Source organism: Poecile atricapillus, chromosome 25 (assembly GCF_030490865.1).
Source record: "Poecile atricapillus isolate bPoeAtr1 chromosome 25, bPoeAtr1.hap1, whole genome shotgun sequence".
Classification (NCBI taxonomy): domain Eukaryota; kingdom Metazoa; phylum Chordata; class Aves; order Passeriformes; family Paridae; genus Poecile; species Poecile atricapillus.
The window spans coordinates 6,114,266-6,129,367 of record NC_081273.1 but is presented as its reverse complement, the minus strand read 5'-3'; the positions used below and the strand labels follow the sequence as shown (position 1 = coordinate 6,129,367).

The following is a 15,102-nucleotide window of genomic DNA, read 5'->3' as shown; positions in this document are numbered from 1 at the left end:
TTTTTCTTTTTTTCTTTTTTTTTTTTTTTTATTCTTAATAAGCCTTGGCAAGCTGAGGCTGGGTGCTGCAGTGGGAACTGGGCTGTGGGACACTGAGGGGGACCCCAGCATGGCCAGATGTGGCCCAGCCCCTCCCACAGCTGCAAAAAGCCTCTGTAAGTGCTTGGGTGAGACCATCCCGGTTCAAGGGGAGAGGAACTCTCCTGCCACCAGGCTGCAGCCACACCGTGTTCTCCAGACACCCAACGCTCTGCCCTGCTCCATCCTGCTGCAAGAACCCAGTACAGCAGCCCTGGTTCTGCACTGGATGGGCAGAGCAGGGGGAAATCAGCCCCTGGTGCAACGCCCACAGGGAGCTCCTACCTGCTTTAACACGGATATTTGGGCTCCTGATTTTGCCAGCCGAGTTCTCTGCGGTGCAGAAGTAGTCGTTGTCGTGGATAAAGCTATTGAAGGCTGATGGCGAGAAGGGGTAGAGCTGCAAAGTCCCATTGGCATGGACATGCCGGATGTGGGGCACATCGTAGATGTCGTCACCTGTGGCCAGGTACCACCGAAGGACGGCGCTGGGTGACCCTGCTGCCGGGCAGGGGATCACCACCCCCACTGTGCTGGAGAAGGTGACCTGCTGCAGGGAGTCGTTCACAAAGTAGAGGCTGGTTCCAACATCTTCAGCGTGTGCTGTGGACAAAGCAGAGGCCACGAGGGCGGGGGGGTCACTGCAGGGATCACCTGGTGGCACACAGACCCCCCGAGCCCTGCATGTGGAGGAGCAGGGGAGTGCAGGAGCTGCACGGCTGGAAGCACACAGGCCACCTTCACAGCCCAGAGCTCCTGCTGCCAGCATGGATCAGACATCACAGGCACCTCGGTGGCCAGCCGGGGGCTGTGCAGGCCCATGGACACCCCGAGCCTTCCCCGGGGTGCCTGGCTGGCCCCGAGCACCCACAGCCCTGGGGACACGAGCAGCAGCGCTGTTCCTCCTGCCAGCCTCGACATTCCGTGAGCTCCCAGCCCGGAGCAGCCCCAGCCAGCAGCCCCGGGACCCCCAGCACAGCAGTGCCAGCACACCCAGTGCACATCACTGCCAGGCAGGGCAGACACCTCCCCTGCCTCCCTTGCCAGCACATCCCAACCAGGAGAGGGGCTGGAAAACCGGGGTCAGAGCTGCTCCTCTCTCCCAGAGCCACAGGGAGGGAAGCCCAGGCCCACCCTGCCCTCAGCCTGAGCCGCTCCCGGGCATCCCTGCACCATCCACACAGGCCTGAGGTGGGTTCTGGCCACAGTCCAGGCAGAGCTTGTGGCCACCTGCATGTCCAGGAGCAGCTCTCACCGCTGGAGAACAGAACTTCCCTTCTTGGGAAGTAGAGAATGGACCTCCGCACCCAACTCCTGCGGTCCCTCCTTCCCGCTCTCCAGGACCACCCCTTCCCAACCCAAGCCAGCGAAATTGGCTATAAATAAGGATGAGGAGGGCCCCAGTCACTTAGATCCGCTTTCTTTTTTTAGCTGCACTCTTTCCAAGTGGGCGGAAGGACAGGGATCTGGGAAGGGCCCTCGGCGGGTGTATTAATAGCTGCGGCTGAGCGCACGCCCGTGCTGCCGCAGAGCCAATAAGCAGATCAGCACCGTGCCGCCGGTTCACAACGAGCCACGGGGGACCCTCCCTGACCTCGATTCCTTAACTTGGGGAGGAGGGGACGGCAGCAGGGGGGAGAAGGAAAGCCTCATCCGCACGCCTCGGCTCCGGAGGCGGCCACTCGCCCTGGGAAGAGCCGGTTGAGTGGCCATGGTTGCTCCATCTCCAAGCCAAGCTTCTCCAGCCAAGTGTCTGTCCTGCCTCAGAGCTGGGCCACCAACTCAATCCTCAACTGGCTCAGGATGGGACACCCTGAGACACCTCAGCCCTTCTGGGAGCAGAGTCCTCTCCATCCTTCTCCCAGCTGGATTACAACCTCGTGCCTCTTCCAGCATCTTCCTCTTGCTCCCTGTGTGCGCCACTCGGAATCATCCCCAAAAATGTCCGGGTTTCCTCCTGTGCCCGCTGGGAGCCCTCTGTGCCACAGAAGGGATGAGCTGACAGTGAGGTCCAGCTGTGCCACCACATGAGACAACCAGTTTAGAGGTCATGAAATCATCTCCTTGTCTCCCCACTCACCAATTCCCTGTGTCCACACACAGGTGGAAGGAGACAAAGCCATTTATTTTTCCTTCCCTGGCTGACAAGCACCAAAGACGGACGGACAGAGGAGCAGAGCTCCAGCCGAGCCTCTGCGGAGCCACGGGGCCACCGCTCGGCCCTGCAGATGTCATTTTGTGACATCTCCAGGCTGGTTTGTCGTCGTGAATCAGCATTTCCCTTCATCCCAGCAGCGCAGTGCTTCTCCCAAATACATGAAAGGGGAAAAAAACGCACATTTGCAGGCAGAGGAAGGGAAACAAAGCCTGCACGAGCAGCACGGAGCTATTTGTGGCTAAGCCTGAGCTGAGCAGAAGATGGCTGGAGCCAGGGCACAGCAAAAACCACCTTCAGCCTGGCTTTGGACCAAGGACACCCGGCTGTGCCCTGTGCTCCATCCAGGATCTCTCCCCAGATCCCACATTACAGCTTGGGAAAGCTCCTGGAGCACCCAGAGCCAGGGAAACATCTTCATCCTTGGCAGCACCAGGAGAATTCAGAGCTGGACGGGTGAGGGGCTGGGGTGAGGAGTGGAAAAATACCTCATAAACAGGGAAATTCAGATTACCCATAAAGCTTTTTCAGGTCAAAGGGGGAAAGGGATTTTTAATAGAAAATGGAGGTTATGGGATTGGCAATAGTTATGTGACAGACGTATAGAGTTAAATCCCCATAATCTCCTTTACCATTTAGCATTGAGCACCATCCTAATTCCATGTTTCATAAAACTGTCTCCAAATCACTGGGAGAGATTAAAAATTTAGAAATAGCACAGCAATATTTTTAAACCAGAAATCACTGCTCACATCTGGTCAGATGTGCTGACCCTAACCTACATATCGAGGGCATTAATTCACATGAACCTGAAGAGAGGAGGCTGGGGGAGCTGAGATGGAAGAGTTTCTGCTGGGAATGCAGCCTGGAGCCCAGCCTGGCTCCAGCTGGGAGCTGCACCGAGCCCAGCACAGGGCTGGACACTCGGGCTGCCTCTGCTCTGCTTCAAGTTATCAGAGCTCAATCTTCCTAAATTGTGGTAAATTACAACCTAGCGGTATTGAAATATTAATATCTCTATTCGAGCTGGGAGAAGCAAGTCATTTTGCTATCATCCCTGTGGAATATTTACAAGCCTCGGTGGCTGGACTTCCCAAACTCCAGCACCTCCAGTGACACAGCAAAGCACTGGGCTGTTCTGCAAGCAGCTGCTTGCTCCAGAGAGGGGCCACAAGCTGTCCCCAGGATGTGTCACCCTCTCTGGGAGAGGTGCAGGTGTGTGTCCTGCCCAGCAGCACAAAACCCCCCAGGGAAGAGCCCATCCTTTTCGAAGGAGCAGATTTAGGAGCAGTCTCAGACAAGGACCAGCTTCGTGCCAGCCAGGGCTTTTCCTCCTGAGATAAGAGGCTTTTCCTGCTCTCCGTGCACGTCCATCACCTGTGCTGGCAGCACACAGCCAGCCCCGAGCCCACCCAAAGACAGCAAGTCCCTCAGAGCTGAGCACGGTCCTTTAGCTGGGTGGAAACAGAGCTGGGAAAATGCTGAAGAATTGGTGTTTCAAGGGGATTGATGCCATCCCCTGGGCAGGCACCGGACTGGAGCTCACATCTCCCCACTGGCAGCAGCTTTTCTGAGACCCTCTCCCTGATGCTGGTGGTCTGACCTGACCACCCTATCCCTCCTCCAAGGCTGGTGAGGAGCCACCAGGGCTCTCCCCAGGGAAATCCTCATCCCTGGGGCTCCAAAGGGGCTGGAGGAGCCGCCAGGGTTTCCCCAGCCCCCGGCTGAGGCGGGCTGCGGGGATGCTGATCACAGCAGCCGGCTAATGGCCACCTCGCAGCTCATTTATTATTCTCATTAAGGGTGTTTGACACCTGCTCTGCTCAAGGAGAAAGTGAACCCAAGCTTGGCACACGCCGGGCTGGGAATCACAGGTAGGTGGCAAGTCCTGATCGCTCCTCCGTGCTGAAGAGAGGACAGTAACTCCATCACACGCTGCCTGCACGTTCGGAACAGCCTCCCCGGAACCAGCTTCCTCCAAACCCTCATCCCAGGACACCCCCAGCAGCCTCTGCTAACCAAGGGAGTGACCCTGGGGCTGGTGGAGCGAGACGTGGCCCTTCCAAGCACCATGGAAGGGATGAGGAGGGCAGCAGCCGAGGCTGGTCCCTTCCAAGGGGAGCTCAGAGGTGCCTGGGAGAGCAGCACATCCTCCCGGGATGTCACCTCCCCACCCAAAGGGTTAAAGCCATGGTTCCCTCACTCTGTGCCCTTCAGGAACCCGCCTCAGGGGGGTGGAAGTCGTGTCAGGAAATGCCAGGCAGGGCCTGGGGCGCTCAGCTGGTGCCCAGCACGATGGCAGGTACCTGCCAGAGCATCTTCCCTGCCCTGGCACTGCGATGTGGCTGCCACACGAGTCCCACCCTCCCTGGCAGCACAGCCCCTCTGGCTCGGGCACCACGGTCCTTCCAGACCCGACAAAGCAAAGAGGGAGCAAAGGAGAACCCGCCTCTGGTCCTCTGTGGGTGAGGGCATGGCTCAAACATGCTCCAAGCGCCTGCTCCTTAATGCATCTGCATGGAAATTAGGGCCTGAACCACCTCCAGCGATTACGACAGCACCCAGGCTGAGGCTGTAACCCTTGCCTGGGAAAAAAAAGCTCTCCCGGCTGGATTCCTGCTTGCTGAACCTCCCGTAGCAGCTCCTGACAGGTACCAGCCCCACCACACCATCCACACAGGGGATAACCCAGAGCTGGACATCCCCCAGCCCTGCCCCACCTCCCGAGCCCCCCAGCCTGGGGACCCTCAGCTCTGGGGGTGAGGAACGAGCCCAGGGACCACAGGTGAGGGCCTCTCCCTCCCCTTCCAGAGCCCAGCTCTGTGCCTTGGCCACGATGAACACAACGCCCGAGGTCCCAAGGGGACATCTGGTGACATTTCCCAGCCAGAGTGACAGCACCGTGTCCCCAGGGAGGTCAAACGAGTGGGCACGAGGGGTGGGCAAGGGGACACACCAGAGGCCACGCACGCCTGGCCCCAGGCTCCCTCCCCAATGGCCAGGCCATGCTCCCAAAGCATCACAACCCACTGGGCGGCTTTGCAAGGTGGAGACCAGGGTTCCCAGCATGCAGCCGATGGCAGAACACATCTGGGCCAGCTCTGCCAGCTCCTCACCTCCTCCCCATCCCCTCCCAGCCGTGCTCGCTCCCCTCTCAGGGCCAGGAGCCGCCGCAGCCCTTCCAGGCGCAGCTGGGAGCAGGCAGGAACGCCAGCCTGGAAATGGAATTCCTGAATGTTTGGTACAGCTCTGCTGGCGGATGATGGCGGCGACACGCAGCCTGCGTGCGCTGGGGGATATTTCTGCGGGATCCACGAGCGGGGAAAGGGTGACTCCCAAACCCAGGATTATGTAAAGACGAAGCGCTGGCTATAACCGAGATTTCAGAGGCAAGGAACGCTCTGCACCCAGAGCTGCCACCGCACGTCCTCCCTGAACAGCAGCATCGCGACGGCTGCAGCGACGGAGCGCCGTCCTCCTTCGTGCCCACCATGGAAGTCACACCTATTACCGTGCTGCCTGCCTGCCTGCCAGGTGCCTCCGTGGCATCCGAGGCGCGGCTCAGCCTCGCGCGCTGCCATGTCACAATTCCTGCCACAAACGCTTCCAGCTTTATTCTTGCCCTCGGCTCGCCAGCTGCTCCAGAGAAGGACGGAGCGCTGCTCATCCATCCCCTCCCAGCACGGGGCTGAGATCCCGGCACCCCAACACCGAGGTGCTGGAGCCGCGGCCGCCCCAAGCCGTGCCCCAAGCTCCCAGGCAGCCCCCAGCTCCAGGAAGGGCTGTTCCACAGCACATCCCTGGCACTCGCCCCTCGTGCAAGGCACAGCCTCTTCCTGCAGAGGACAAACACCAGGAACATCAGGCTTGCCTTTATCCACTCCCCATCCCAAGGCAGGAGCAGCCCAAAGGCCACGCCAGGCGCAGGTAAAGGCTCTGGGCGAGCCGCCATGGTGCCTCCTGGTGCTGGGAAATTTTGGCAGGATAAACAAGCGCCGGGCACGGCGAGGAGCTGAGCACTGCAGGCTTCTCCTCCGTGCATTTAATGAGGTTTCCATGTTTCATTTCAGAGACAAACGAGCGCTGTGCCACACTGGGGGGCCGAGATGGGAGAGATTAGAAACCGCGAGCTGCACCGTTCGCTGCGCCCAACGCGGGAACATCATGTAAATATAATGCCAATATAAATCAGGCGGCAGAGCCATCCAGCAGCATCACGCAGGGAGACGCTTCCCTGGCTCCCAGCCTCTCAGTTGTGACCAGTCCGTTCCTCAGCGCACCGCTCGCCTCCCCTCTGCCTGGCTGCTCTCCCTCGCACTGCCAGACCATCTTGCTGCTCAACTCTCAGCTTGCCAACCACCTATTTCTGTTTATTTTATCAACAGGGGCAGAAATAAGCAGCTACAGCCCATCAAGGGAATTCTAAACTTCAGGGGTCCCTTGGATCAAATGTTTATCTGCTTTTGGTTTCTACTTGAGCTCTTGTTCTACAGCAGGAGCACGTTAAAAGGATGTGCTTCGATGCCCAGAAATATTAAGTATCTGAAAGGTTTATCATGCATTAAGCAATTCATTTTTTTTTATCCTATTATTCTAATGAAACTTCCATTGTATTGCTGTCCTCTCTCTGGAACCGCTTCACGTTAACACTTTGCATCACCAGGACTGTTCGATGCTGAAGATCTCTCTTTTTTTTTTTTTTTTTTTTTTTTTTTTAAGAAATAAAATGTAAAACGAGGCCACGAGGAGTTCTGCTAATGGAGGCTTTTAATTTGCTCTTCTCCGAAGAGATAGCTCTGTGGGAAGAGATCCCTTTTCCAAGAAGCTGGGGTTGAGAAGATGCAAAAAGCAATAACCCAGTGCAGCTCTTTATTATTTTGACTATTGGGGGTCGGAAGGAATCATGGTATCCTCGATGGTTATTTGTTTCCAGGTTTGTTTTTTTCCTTTTAGCACAGGAAAAAATGCAAATGTAAGCAAAGCAGACGCTGGCACGTTCAGCTCAGCAGATCTGAAGCACAATAGCGATTTTGGGTAAAGCTCCCAAAAGCAGCTTCACCCCAGCTCGAATAAAGCAGCAATTCCATAATTAATAATTGATGGAATAATTGATCATCACCGCACAACTGGACAGGGTGCCCTATTAAAGCTCAGTAAATATTTTTCATTGGATTAACGTTCAGCTAACGGGCTAATGTAATGGGCAGCAAGAGAGGTCTCATGCAAGGAAGCAGCTCCGTCCCCTTTCTTTCACTTTCCTCATTTCCTAAAATTTCCCCCTTGCTGTTCTCAAATGTCAGAGACGATAATTAGGGCAAATGTCATTTGCCATCCTCCGAGTAGACAATTTTCCAAGAGGTGGGCGCTTCCAGCATTGCACCCGCAGGTCGGGTCGTGGGCAAAGAGGTAATTTATTACAGAAACATAATTAAAAATTCCCGCAGATCCGGAAATGGGCAATTCCTTTATGTAACACGGATCGATTGTTGTAACAAACGCAGTGGGATTTAAGTGCCCGTGCTCCACGCAGCTCCTGCCTCTCTTTAATTGCATCTAGAGCAGAGACTCGCTTAGAGTATCACCTCGCTGGATGTGGGCAGCATCCACTTAATGCCCAACTTTAAATTAATCTGTAATCTTCCAGCGTGTGTCTCCTTGACACGCTCGTTCCATGATTCTCCCCATCCCCCCCATACATGTATGATTTATCTATAATCTGATTGATGTCAAGCCGTTGGGTTACACTTCACACAGCATTCCTAGGGGGAAGGATGCGAATTTTAAGGCATCGCTGGGTTTCGCCTGCTGACGGGATCAGACCGAGAAGCGCTCGGGGGACGCGGAGCGCTCGGTGCCGGCGCGGCCCCTCCGGAGGATGCTGCGCCCGTCGGTGCGGGGTCCCGGCCGCTGCTGCCACCGCCGCCCCGGGGGCTCCGCGGCGGAGCCGCTCCGGGATGCGCCGGCAGGCACCGGCCCCGCTCCGCTCCGCGAGCTCCGCCGCGCCGTCCGGGAGAGCGCTCCGGGAGAGCGCACCGACAACCCCGGGCACTCGGGAGGGCGCAGCGAGAGCGCGGCACCCCGGGGAGGGCGCACCGAGAGCCCCGGGACCCCGCGGAGGTGGCGCTGAGCGCCCGGGGACCCCGGGAAAGGCGCATCGAGATCCCAACGGGGCTCACCGAGACCCTCGGGACCCCGGGGAGGGCGCACCGAGAGCCCAGGAAGGCGCACCGAGAGCCCCGGGACCCCACGCAGGGCGCACCGAGAGATGTAGGACCGAGAAACGGAGCACCGAGAGCCCCGGGGAGGGCGCAGCCCGTGCCGCCCGCCCGGTCCCGCTGCCGGGGACCCCCGCCGCCCCCCGGCCCGGTCCGCACGTACCTTTCGGCAAAGAGTACAGCAGGAGAAAAGTTACCAGCCACATGCCATACAGAGCAGCTCTGGCCCCGGGCTGCGGCGCAATTGCGGAGGTGCGGTGCCCCGGCGTGCCGCGCTCCTGCCGCCGCTGCCAGCCCGGCTGAGGTGCCCAGCTCCGCTCCCGCTCCGCCCCGCTCCGCTCCCGCCCGTGGGCCGGGCTCCCGCCCGCGCCCGCCCCCCCCGCGCCGCGCAGGGCTGGGGGCGGCTGCGGCCCCCGCCGGCCGAGCCCCTTCCTCCTCCTCCTCCTCCTCCTCCTCGGCGTGCGCAAGGGCTGGCGGAGCCCCCGGCCCTCGCCGGCCGCTCCCTAGCTGCGCTCGCCCCCGGGCCATCGGCCCCGGTGCGGCCGGAGCGCTCCCGGTCCCCAAAGCGGCACCGCCGAGCCTTGCCCCGGTGAGCCCCGTCCTGGGCGCAGCGCTGCGGGTGCAGCAGCACGGCCGGGCCGCCCGGGACTCGCGGCTGGCGCTCCTCCTGCTCCCCGGGCCTCCCGCACGCTCGTCCAGCATTCGGGGGACAAAAATAATACCGTGGTTTGGGCTGGAAGAGACCTTACAGACCGCAGGGACACCTTTCATTGGACCGGGCTGCTCCAAGCCTTGTCCAGCCTGGCTTTGGACACTTCTGAGGATGGGAGATCAGGGTTTCGGCAGCCCGTGCTGCTGCCATGAGAGGGGACACAAGCAAGACAGGGCCAGCAGATTCATTACACATTCATCCCTCCAGCCAGCAAATAACAAACAAATACCAGCTAATGCTTTACTTTGGGGTGTATTTATCCACGGCTTAGCTCAAGCCGAGGCTTGTACTCCCCAAGACTTAGTCGCACCAAAGCCAATTTGTCTGGACCGTTAGAGCATTCAGAGTGTCTTTTCTTGAAGTGATTATAGCAGGTTTTCTTTGCTTTCCAAAACAGCCTTTACAAGCCCAATTTGTTGGAAAATAAACAGAAAGAAAGATTAAAGCATTCAAATTTCAAACAAAACAACCAGCAGGAAAAACATTACGTTTGGATTTTTTAAAAAGCGCTGTTTAGATTTAATTGAAAACGCAACTCTCGTCACGGAAATTGGGGAAACAACAGCCCCTTGGCCATTTGCAGCCCTCGTGGATTCACTGCAAGCCTTCCCACCTAGAAGTCCCCTGAAGAGCTCCCCGAGGGGGTACCCGTGGGAGGGAGGTTCCCATTCCAGCGTGGGGACACGGCCAAAGCACACGGAGAAGCTGCGAGGGCGCAGAGTGCTCCACGCCCACCCTGTGTCCCCTCCCTGCTCCGGGCCACACACACCGCACAGTGTCATTTTAGCGAGGCCACTGCCACCGAACCCCTCAGTGCCAGCAGCAGAAACAGGGGTGAACACTGTGCCCGTGCCGTGCGCGTCGGACACACCGCAGCCTTCCCTCCTCCTCCTCCTCCTCCTCCCTAAGGATGTGCTTCCTCTTCCTCGGTGCTGCCGAGCTCGGTAGCGCCGTCACCACCCCCTCCCCAGTCGGTTCCCAGGCCACCTCAGCGGCTCGTGGGTGTCACAGCCGTCCCACGCGGGCATGTGCCAGCCCCACGCTGGCAGCCCCGGCCGCGCCACCAGCGTCCCGAGGGGCGGCCAGGCAGCAGCTGTGCCCACACATCCCCCCAGGAACCGAGGGGCATTTCAATCGCCACCTACATCGCCGTGCAGATGTTCGCCGATGCTTCGCAGGGAAATTGGTATGCAGGCCCATACCCAGGCAACCAGCAAAGCCCGGGCTCTGGGGAGCCCCAGCCACATGCCAGGCATCTGCCCCCTTCCCTCCCCGGCAGCTGCTGCAGGATGGCAGCACAGCCCAGCCCAGCCTGCTCACAGCGAGCTGCCAGCCCCGGAACCTGCTACAGCACTTTGCAAACCTGCACACAACCCATCGGACCCAGGTGTGACTGGTGCCCTCCTACACTTGGGGGTGAATGGAGTGGGGGTGCGTGGGCTGGCAGGGCACTCGCTGGCACCGCACCCACGGGGCCCCACGGGTCTCTGTGACAGGCATGTGAGCAGGGGGAGTAAATGCTACTCACCCGTTCATTTTTAGCTCACTCTTAGCTGTTCAGCAGCTCTCGTGAGTTTCCTCACCATCCCCAGCTCAGAGAACCAACCCAGCACACTGACCTTCACCACCAAGGGCCCCTTCCTCCAGGACAGGAGCTGCTGGCGAGGCAGAAGCAGCGCCAGAGTCAAAACTTAAGGCAGGCAGGGCGAGCGCTCCGGCCAGGTCCCACTCGGGGAGCCCTGGCGAGTCCCTGAGCCGCCTGTGCCGCTCGCTCCGGCCGCGTTTCTCCTCGGCGGAGCGCTCAGCCCAGGCCCTCTGCCAGCTCACTGAGCCCGGGCACACGTGCGGGGCTGGCAGCGCCGGGCAGGCAGCCAGAGCTCCCGGAGCAGCAGCTCCTGCCAGCCCACACCTGGGGCTCAGCTCCTGCCCAGCAGCCAGCCCCCGTCTGGGGACACGAGCATCTCCAGGGCCCCCGCTTTGGATGCGCACAGGAAGCGGAAGCGTTGCTGTGTCCCCTTTGGGCGCGTTCCGCACGGGAAGCCGGTGTCCGGCTGCCCACCAGAACCGCATCGTGTGCTTCACATGGCTGTGCTGAGGAAGGGCAGGAAATCTCCACACTCATTATTTGGGCGACGCTGACCTGCGCTTTGGCAGCACAGGCGGCTCGCAGGATGCCAGGCCAGCGGAGACTGGCGAGTAGAGCCCGTCTCACACTCCCTGTAGCCACTGCCCTGCTCCCCGGCGGCCAGCAGCCTGCCAGAGCCAGCAGCCAGCCCAGCTGCACGGTTCAAAGGTGAAGCTCACACTGAGGAATTAATTCCCTGGCCCAAACTCGGCACAAGACACAGGAGAAATTATAGCAACACATGCCCACGCACAGCTCTGAGCCCCAACAGGCTTCGGGAGGAGGGACCCCCTGCGCTTCACCGCAGCAGAAATCGCACAAGGGAGGGGTCTTACTGCCTCTCCTGAGGGCACGGGGCATCCCACAGCCCTTTGAAAACAGCCCCCACTTCAATCTCCCCTTTCCCTGGCATTTGTTGTGCCTCTGGGCAGAATTACACTCAGCTCCGGGCTACCCCAGAGCTCCGGGGATTCCGTGAGCGTCCCGCGCTCACACACCCCGTTAGCCTGTGGGGTATTTCTTCCACTGATACTCCAAACCCGCACTGTCCAGGCAGGCGCTCAGAGCAGGGTCCGCACAGCGCCCCGCAGTCCCGGGCTGTGCCCCGGGCTGGGCAGAGGCTCTGCATCCCGCATCCCTCCGGCCAGGGCACGCCTCACCTCCCGCCGGGCCCCAGCCCCGTGGCCTCGGCCGCCCTCGCAGACAAATCCCCGGAGGAAGCGGTCATTAAAACAACAGGGCTACTTATCTGCCGCCAGCCGATTGCCGCAAAGCACTTCCCACGCATCGCCAACTTACCCTCGCAGCACCTCTCCGAGCCGGGCCAGCCCGCTGTGACCCCTCTCCGGACACCCTGAGCCTCCCACGGGGACAAAGACAGGAGCTGCGTCCTGCAGAGCCAGCGCTGCCAGCCCAGCCCCAGCACCGCGGGGTAATTGCAGGATGGCTTGCAGTTAATTGTTGGATATACCTGGGTGGAAAAGTGCTGGGCGTGCACCGTAGGATTCCTTCCGGAAAAACCTGTCCCTGCCCCTCCTCCCCGGTTGCCCCCAACCCCAAGGCTGGCTCTGTGTGGGTGTTGAGGAGGGAAGGACCCCACCTCGCCTGTGGCTGCAGCCTCCCACTGCCTCAGTTTCCCCAGTGGCAGAGGGGAGCAAGCGGCTGCCACATGGAGTGGTGGGAGGAAAAACGCCCTGGAGGTGGCGAGGGGCTTGTGCCTCAGTAAAAGGCTGCAAAGCCCTGGACAAACAGGTGCCAGCAGGTCAGTGTACCCAAAAACGCCATCCTACTCGAGCCCTTTGGGTCGTGCACTACAGCAACAGCTGCGTTTCCAGAAGGGATCCCTGGCACTTACGCCTGTGGACGGCCAGTGACACGAAAAGGGGGAACAGTTTGAAATTTCCAGCCCAAACCATCCTGTGGTTCTGTTCTCTGCGGAGGGCTCCGCGTCCCCCGTGCCCACAGCCCGAATCTCTCGGCGGGCAGGCGGGATGCTCGGCTTCCCAAGGAAAAGCCTCTTTCCCGGCAAGAAGCTGGGATTTGGTTCCCTCTAGTGTCGCCGCGCTCCGTTGCTGAGCGGGGACCGGGGGAGCGAGGACAGGGACGAGGGGACTTCGTCGAGGGGAGGAGAGCGGGATCCCTGTCCTCGCCAGCTCCAGGGGCTCTGCACAGTTTTAGCGAGCTCCAGGGGCTAAATAGGCTGCCCAGGACAGCGGTGGAGGGATTTAAAGCAGGGATTTAGAAGACAGATGTGTACAGATGTGACCCCTGGGGACGTGGTTTAGTGCTGGCCCTGGCAGGGTTGGTTAATGGACTTGAATGGTCTTAGAGGTATTTTCCAACATCCGTGATTCCAAGGCACGGTCCTGAGACACATGGGCTGGGTTCGTGGGGACCCTCCTTTGCTTCCAGCCACATCCCGCTGTGAATCCCACCGTAAATCCCACCGGGAGGAGCCAGCCCGTCCATCCCTGGGCTGCGCTCCCACAGCATCTCTGCCCCCGGCGTGTGAGCAGTCACTCCCCAATCGCCTCCCCTCTGGGGCACGTGCAACCTGGAAAAGGGGGCTGGAATGTCATTTCCTGGGGCTGGAGGAGAATTCCAGCCCGGGGAGCGCTGCTGTTTTTGCAGAGGTGCTGCCGCTGCTGGATGCGCTGCCTTTTCAGGAGCAGAGCAGAGGGAGGCCGAGGCACGTGGCTGGCTCCCCGCCAGCCCGGCCCATCTCTCCTCTCTCCAGTGCTCCTCTCTGCCTCCCTGAGTCACCATTTGCTGCTCTCCTCTTTAAACTAATGAGGAGACATTTTGCATTCGTGTTTCCTCATGGGCGAAATGCGTCCCTGGCACCACGGAGCAGTGCTGGCAGCTCCTCCCTGGCTGCTGCTGCTGCTGCTCCGGTTCTGGCCCTGCTGCCTCATCTCCTCACCTTCAGTCAGGGATGAAGCACAGGCACAGGCCAAGCCACAGCTTCTTCCTCCTACCTGCCCATCCAGAGACCCACGAAGCAAACAGGGAATAACCAGCGCCAAGGGGAAGGATCTGTTTGGATCTGGAAGCCTTCCCAGAGGAAAAGGCCCCTCCAGTTGTCCACTGTATTATTTACCCAATCTCCTTTGTGCCGCAGAAAAGATTTACTTTGAGAAGATTAATGGCTCAAGGGGCTGTGAGAGAAATCCTCTGAGATTGCCTGCTTCAGGGGAGAAGGCAAACACCTCCCTGCCACGGCCACGGAGCACAGGGAGCACAAGGAAAGGGCTGAGGGGCTGGGCTTGTCTGTGGGACACCCTTTGATGGAGACAATGACTCACCCTGGGGAGAACAGGACCCTCTCATGGGGCAGTGGCAGGAGGAAGGAGACACGGTGACCCCAGCTTCTCTCTCCCGAAGCTCCAGGGCTCAACATCCAAAACAAATGACTGCAAAGGCTTGGAGAGCTGCTGGCAGCCTCTCTAGCCCAGCTCAGAGGCCACATTTCCCATGCATCCTGTCCTTGGTTTGTGCCTGTCCCCTGCTCCTGGCTCCATCCTGGAGGAGCACTGGGCTGGGCTGCTCTCAGCTGTGCTCGGATCAGCCCCTGCCCTCCAAATGTCACAGCAAGGGTTTGGGTGCTGGGGCGTGCCCTGCCAGCACCCCCCGTCAGTCCGGGCTGTGCAGGTGCGGGCACACGTGGGTGTCCCCAAGCCGTGCAGAATAATGCCATTAATGCCATCTGGTGCCGAGACGGAGATCCCGCATGAGAGCCAGACACGGCTTTTCCCTCCCCGTAATCCCAGAGCCACGGGGGCTCTGTCTTCTGGGCTCACGGGGAGTGAAGGGCACGGCTGCAGCCCCGGAACGCTCGGGAGAGGGAAGGAGGGGAGCCCTGGGGCTCAGGGCTGTGAGACCTTGCTGAGGACGGGCTCATTTCACACCCCGCTGCCTTCCTGCCTGCTGGGACCTTCAGCTCCTGCTTCTGGGGGCCACAGCCCCACCACACTCAGCGAGGTGTGGGCAGGGCACTTCTGCTGTGGCCAAACCTTTCTGTGCTGTTAAACACTTCTCATAGAGTCTCAGGATCATTTAGTTTGAAAAACACCTCTAAGACTATTGAGTTTAACCATTAACCATTTTCTCCCTCGGTCGAAGGACTCCTGTCCCTGCTTGAGCTGTGCAAAGCTACAACAGGTCTTTCTTTATTAGTGGGTCACTGTCAAGTCAAAATTATATTCCAAAATAATCTCCTTACTGTGTTAAATAAGCACTTCAGATTAGACAAATTGCACGGATTTTGCCTAATAACCTTCCCACAGCTAATCCTATTTTTCTGTCAGTGTCTGACCTC

At 59.4% G+C, this 15,102-nt stretch overlaps 1 protein-coding gene across 1 annotated transcript in view; it reads right to left on the bottom strand.

Moving 5' to 3' along the window:
• The window catches only part of DSCAML1 (DS cell adhesion molecule like 1), a 92,516-nt gene extending 83,782 nt beyond the window's left edge, over positions 1-8,734 (bottom strand). Inside the window, exons 1-2 of the mRNA XM_058856979.1 lie at positions 8,612-8,734; positions 364-681 (exon numbers count right to left, since the gene is read on the bottom strand). Of these exons, the coding sequence (XP_058712962.1) occupies positions 364-681; positions 8,612-8,654 (361 nt within the window). The 5' untranslated portion in view covers positions 8,655-8,734. The remainder of the gene's footprint in view (positions 1-363; positions 682-8,611) is intronic.
• Positions 8,735-15,102: the final 6,368 nt, after the last annotated feature.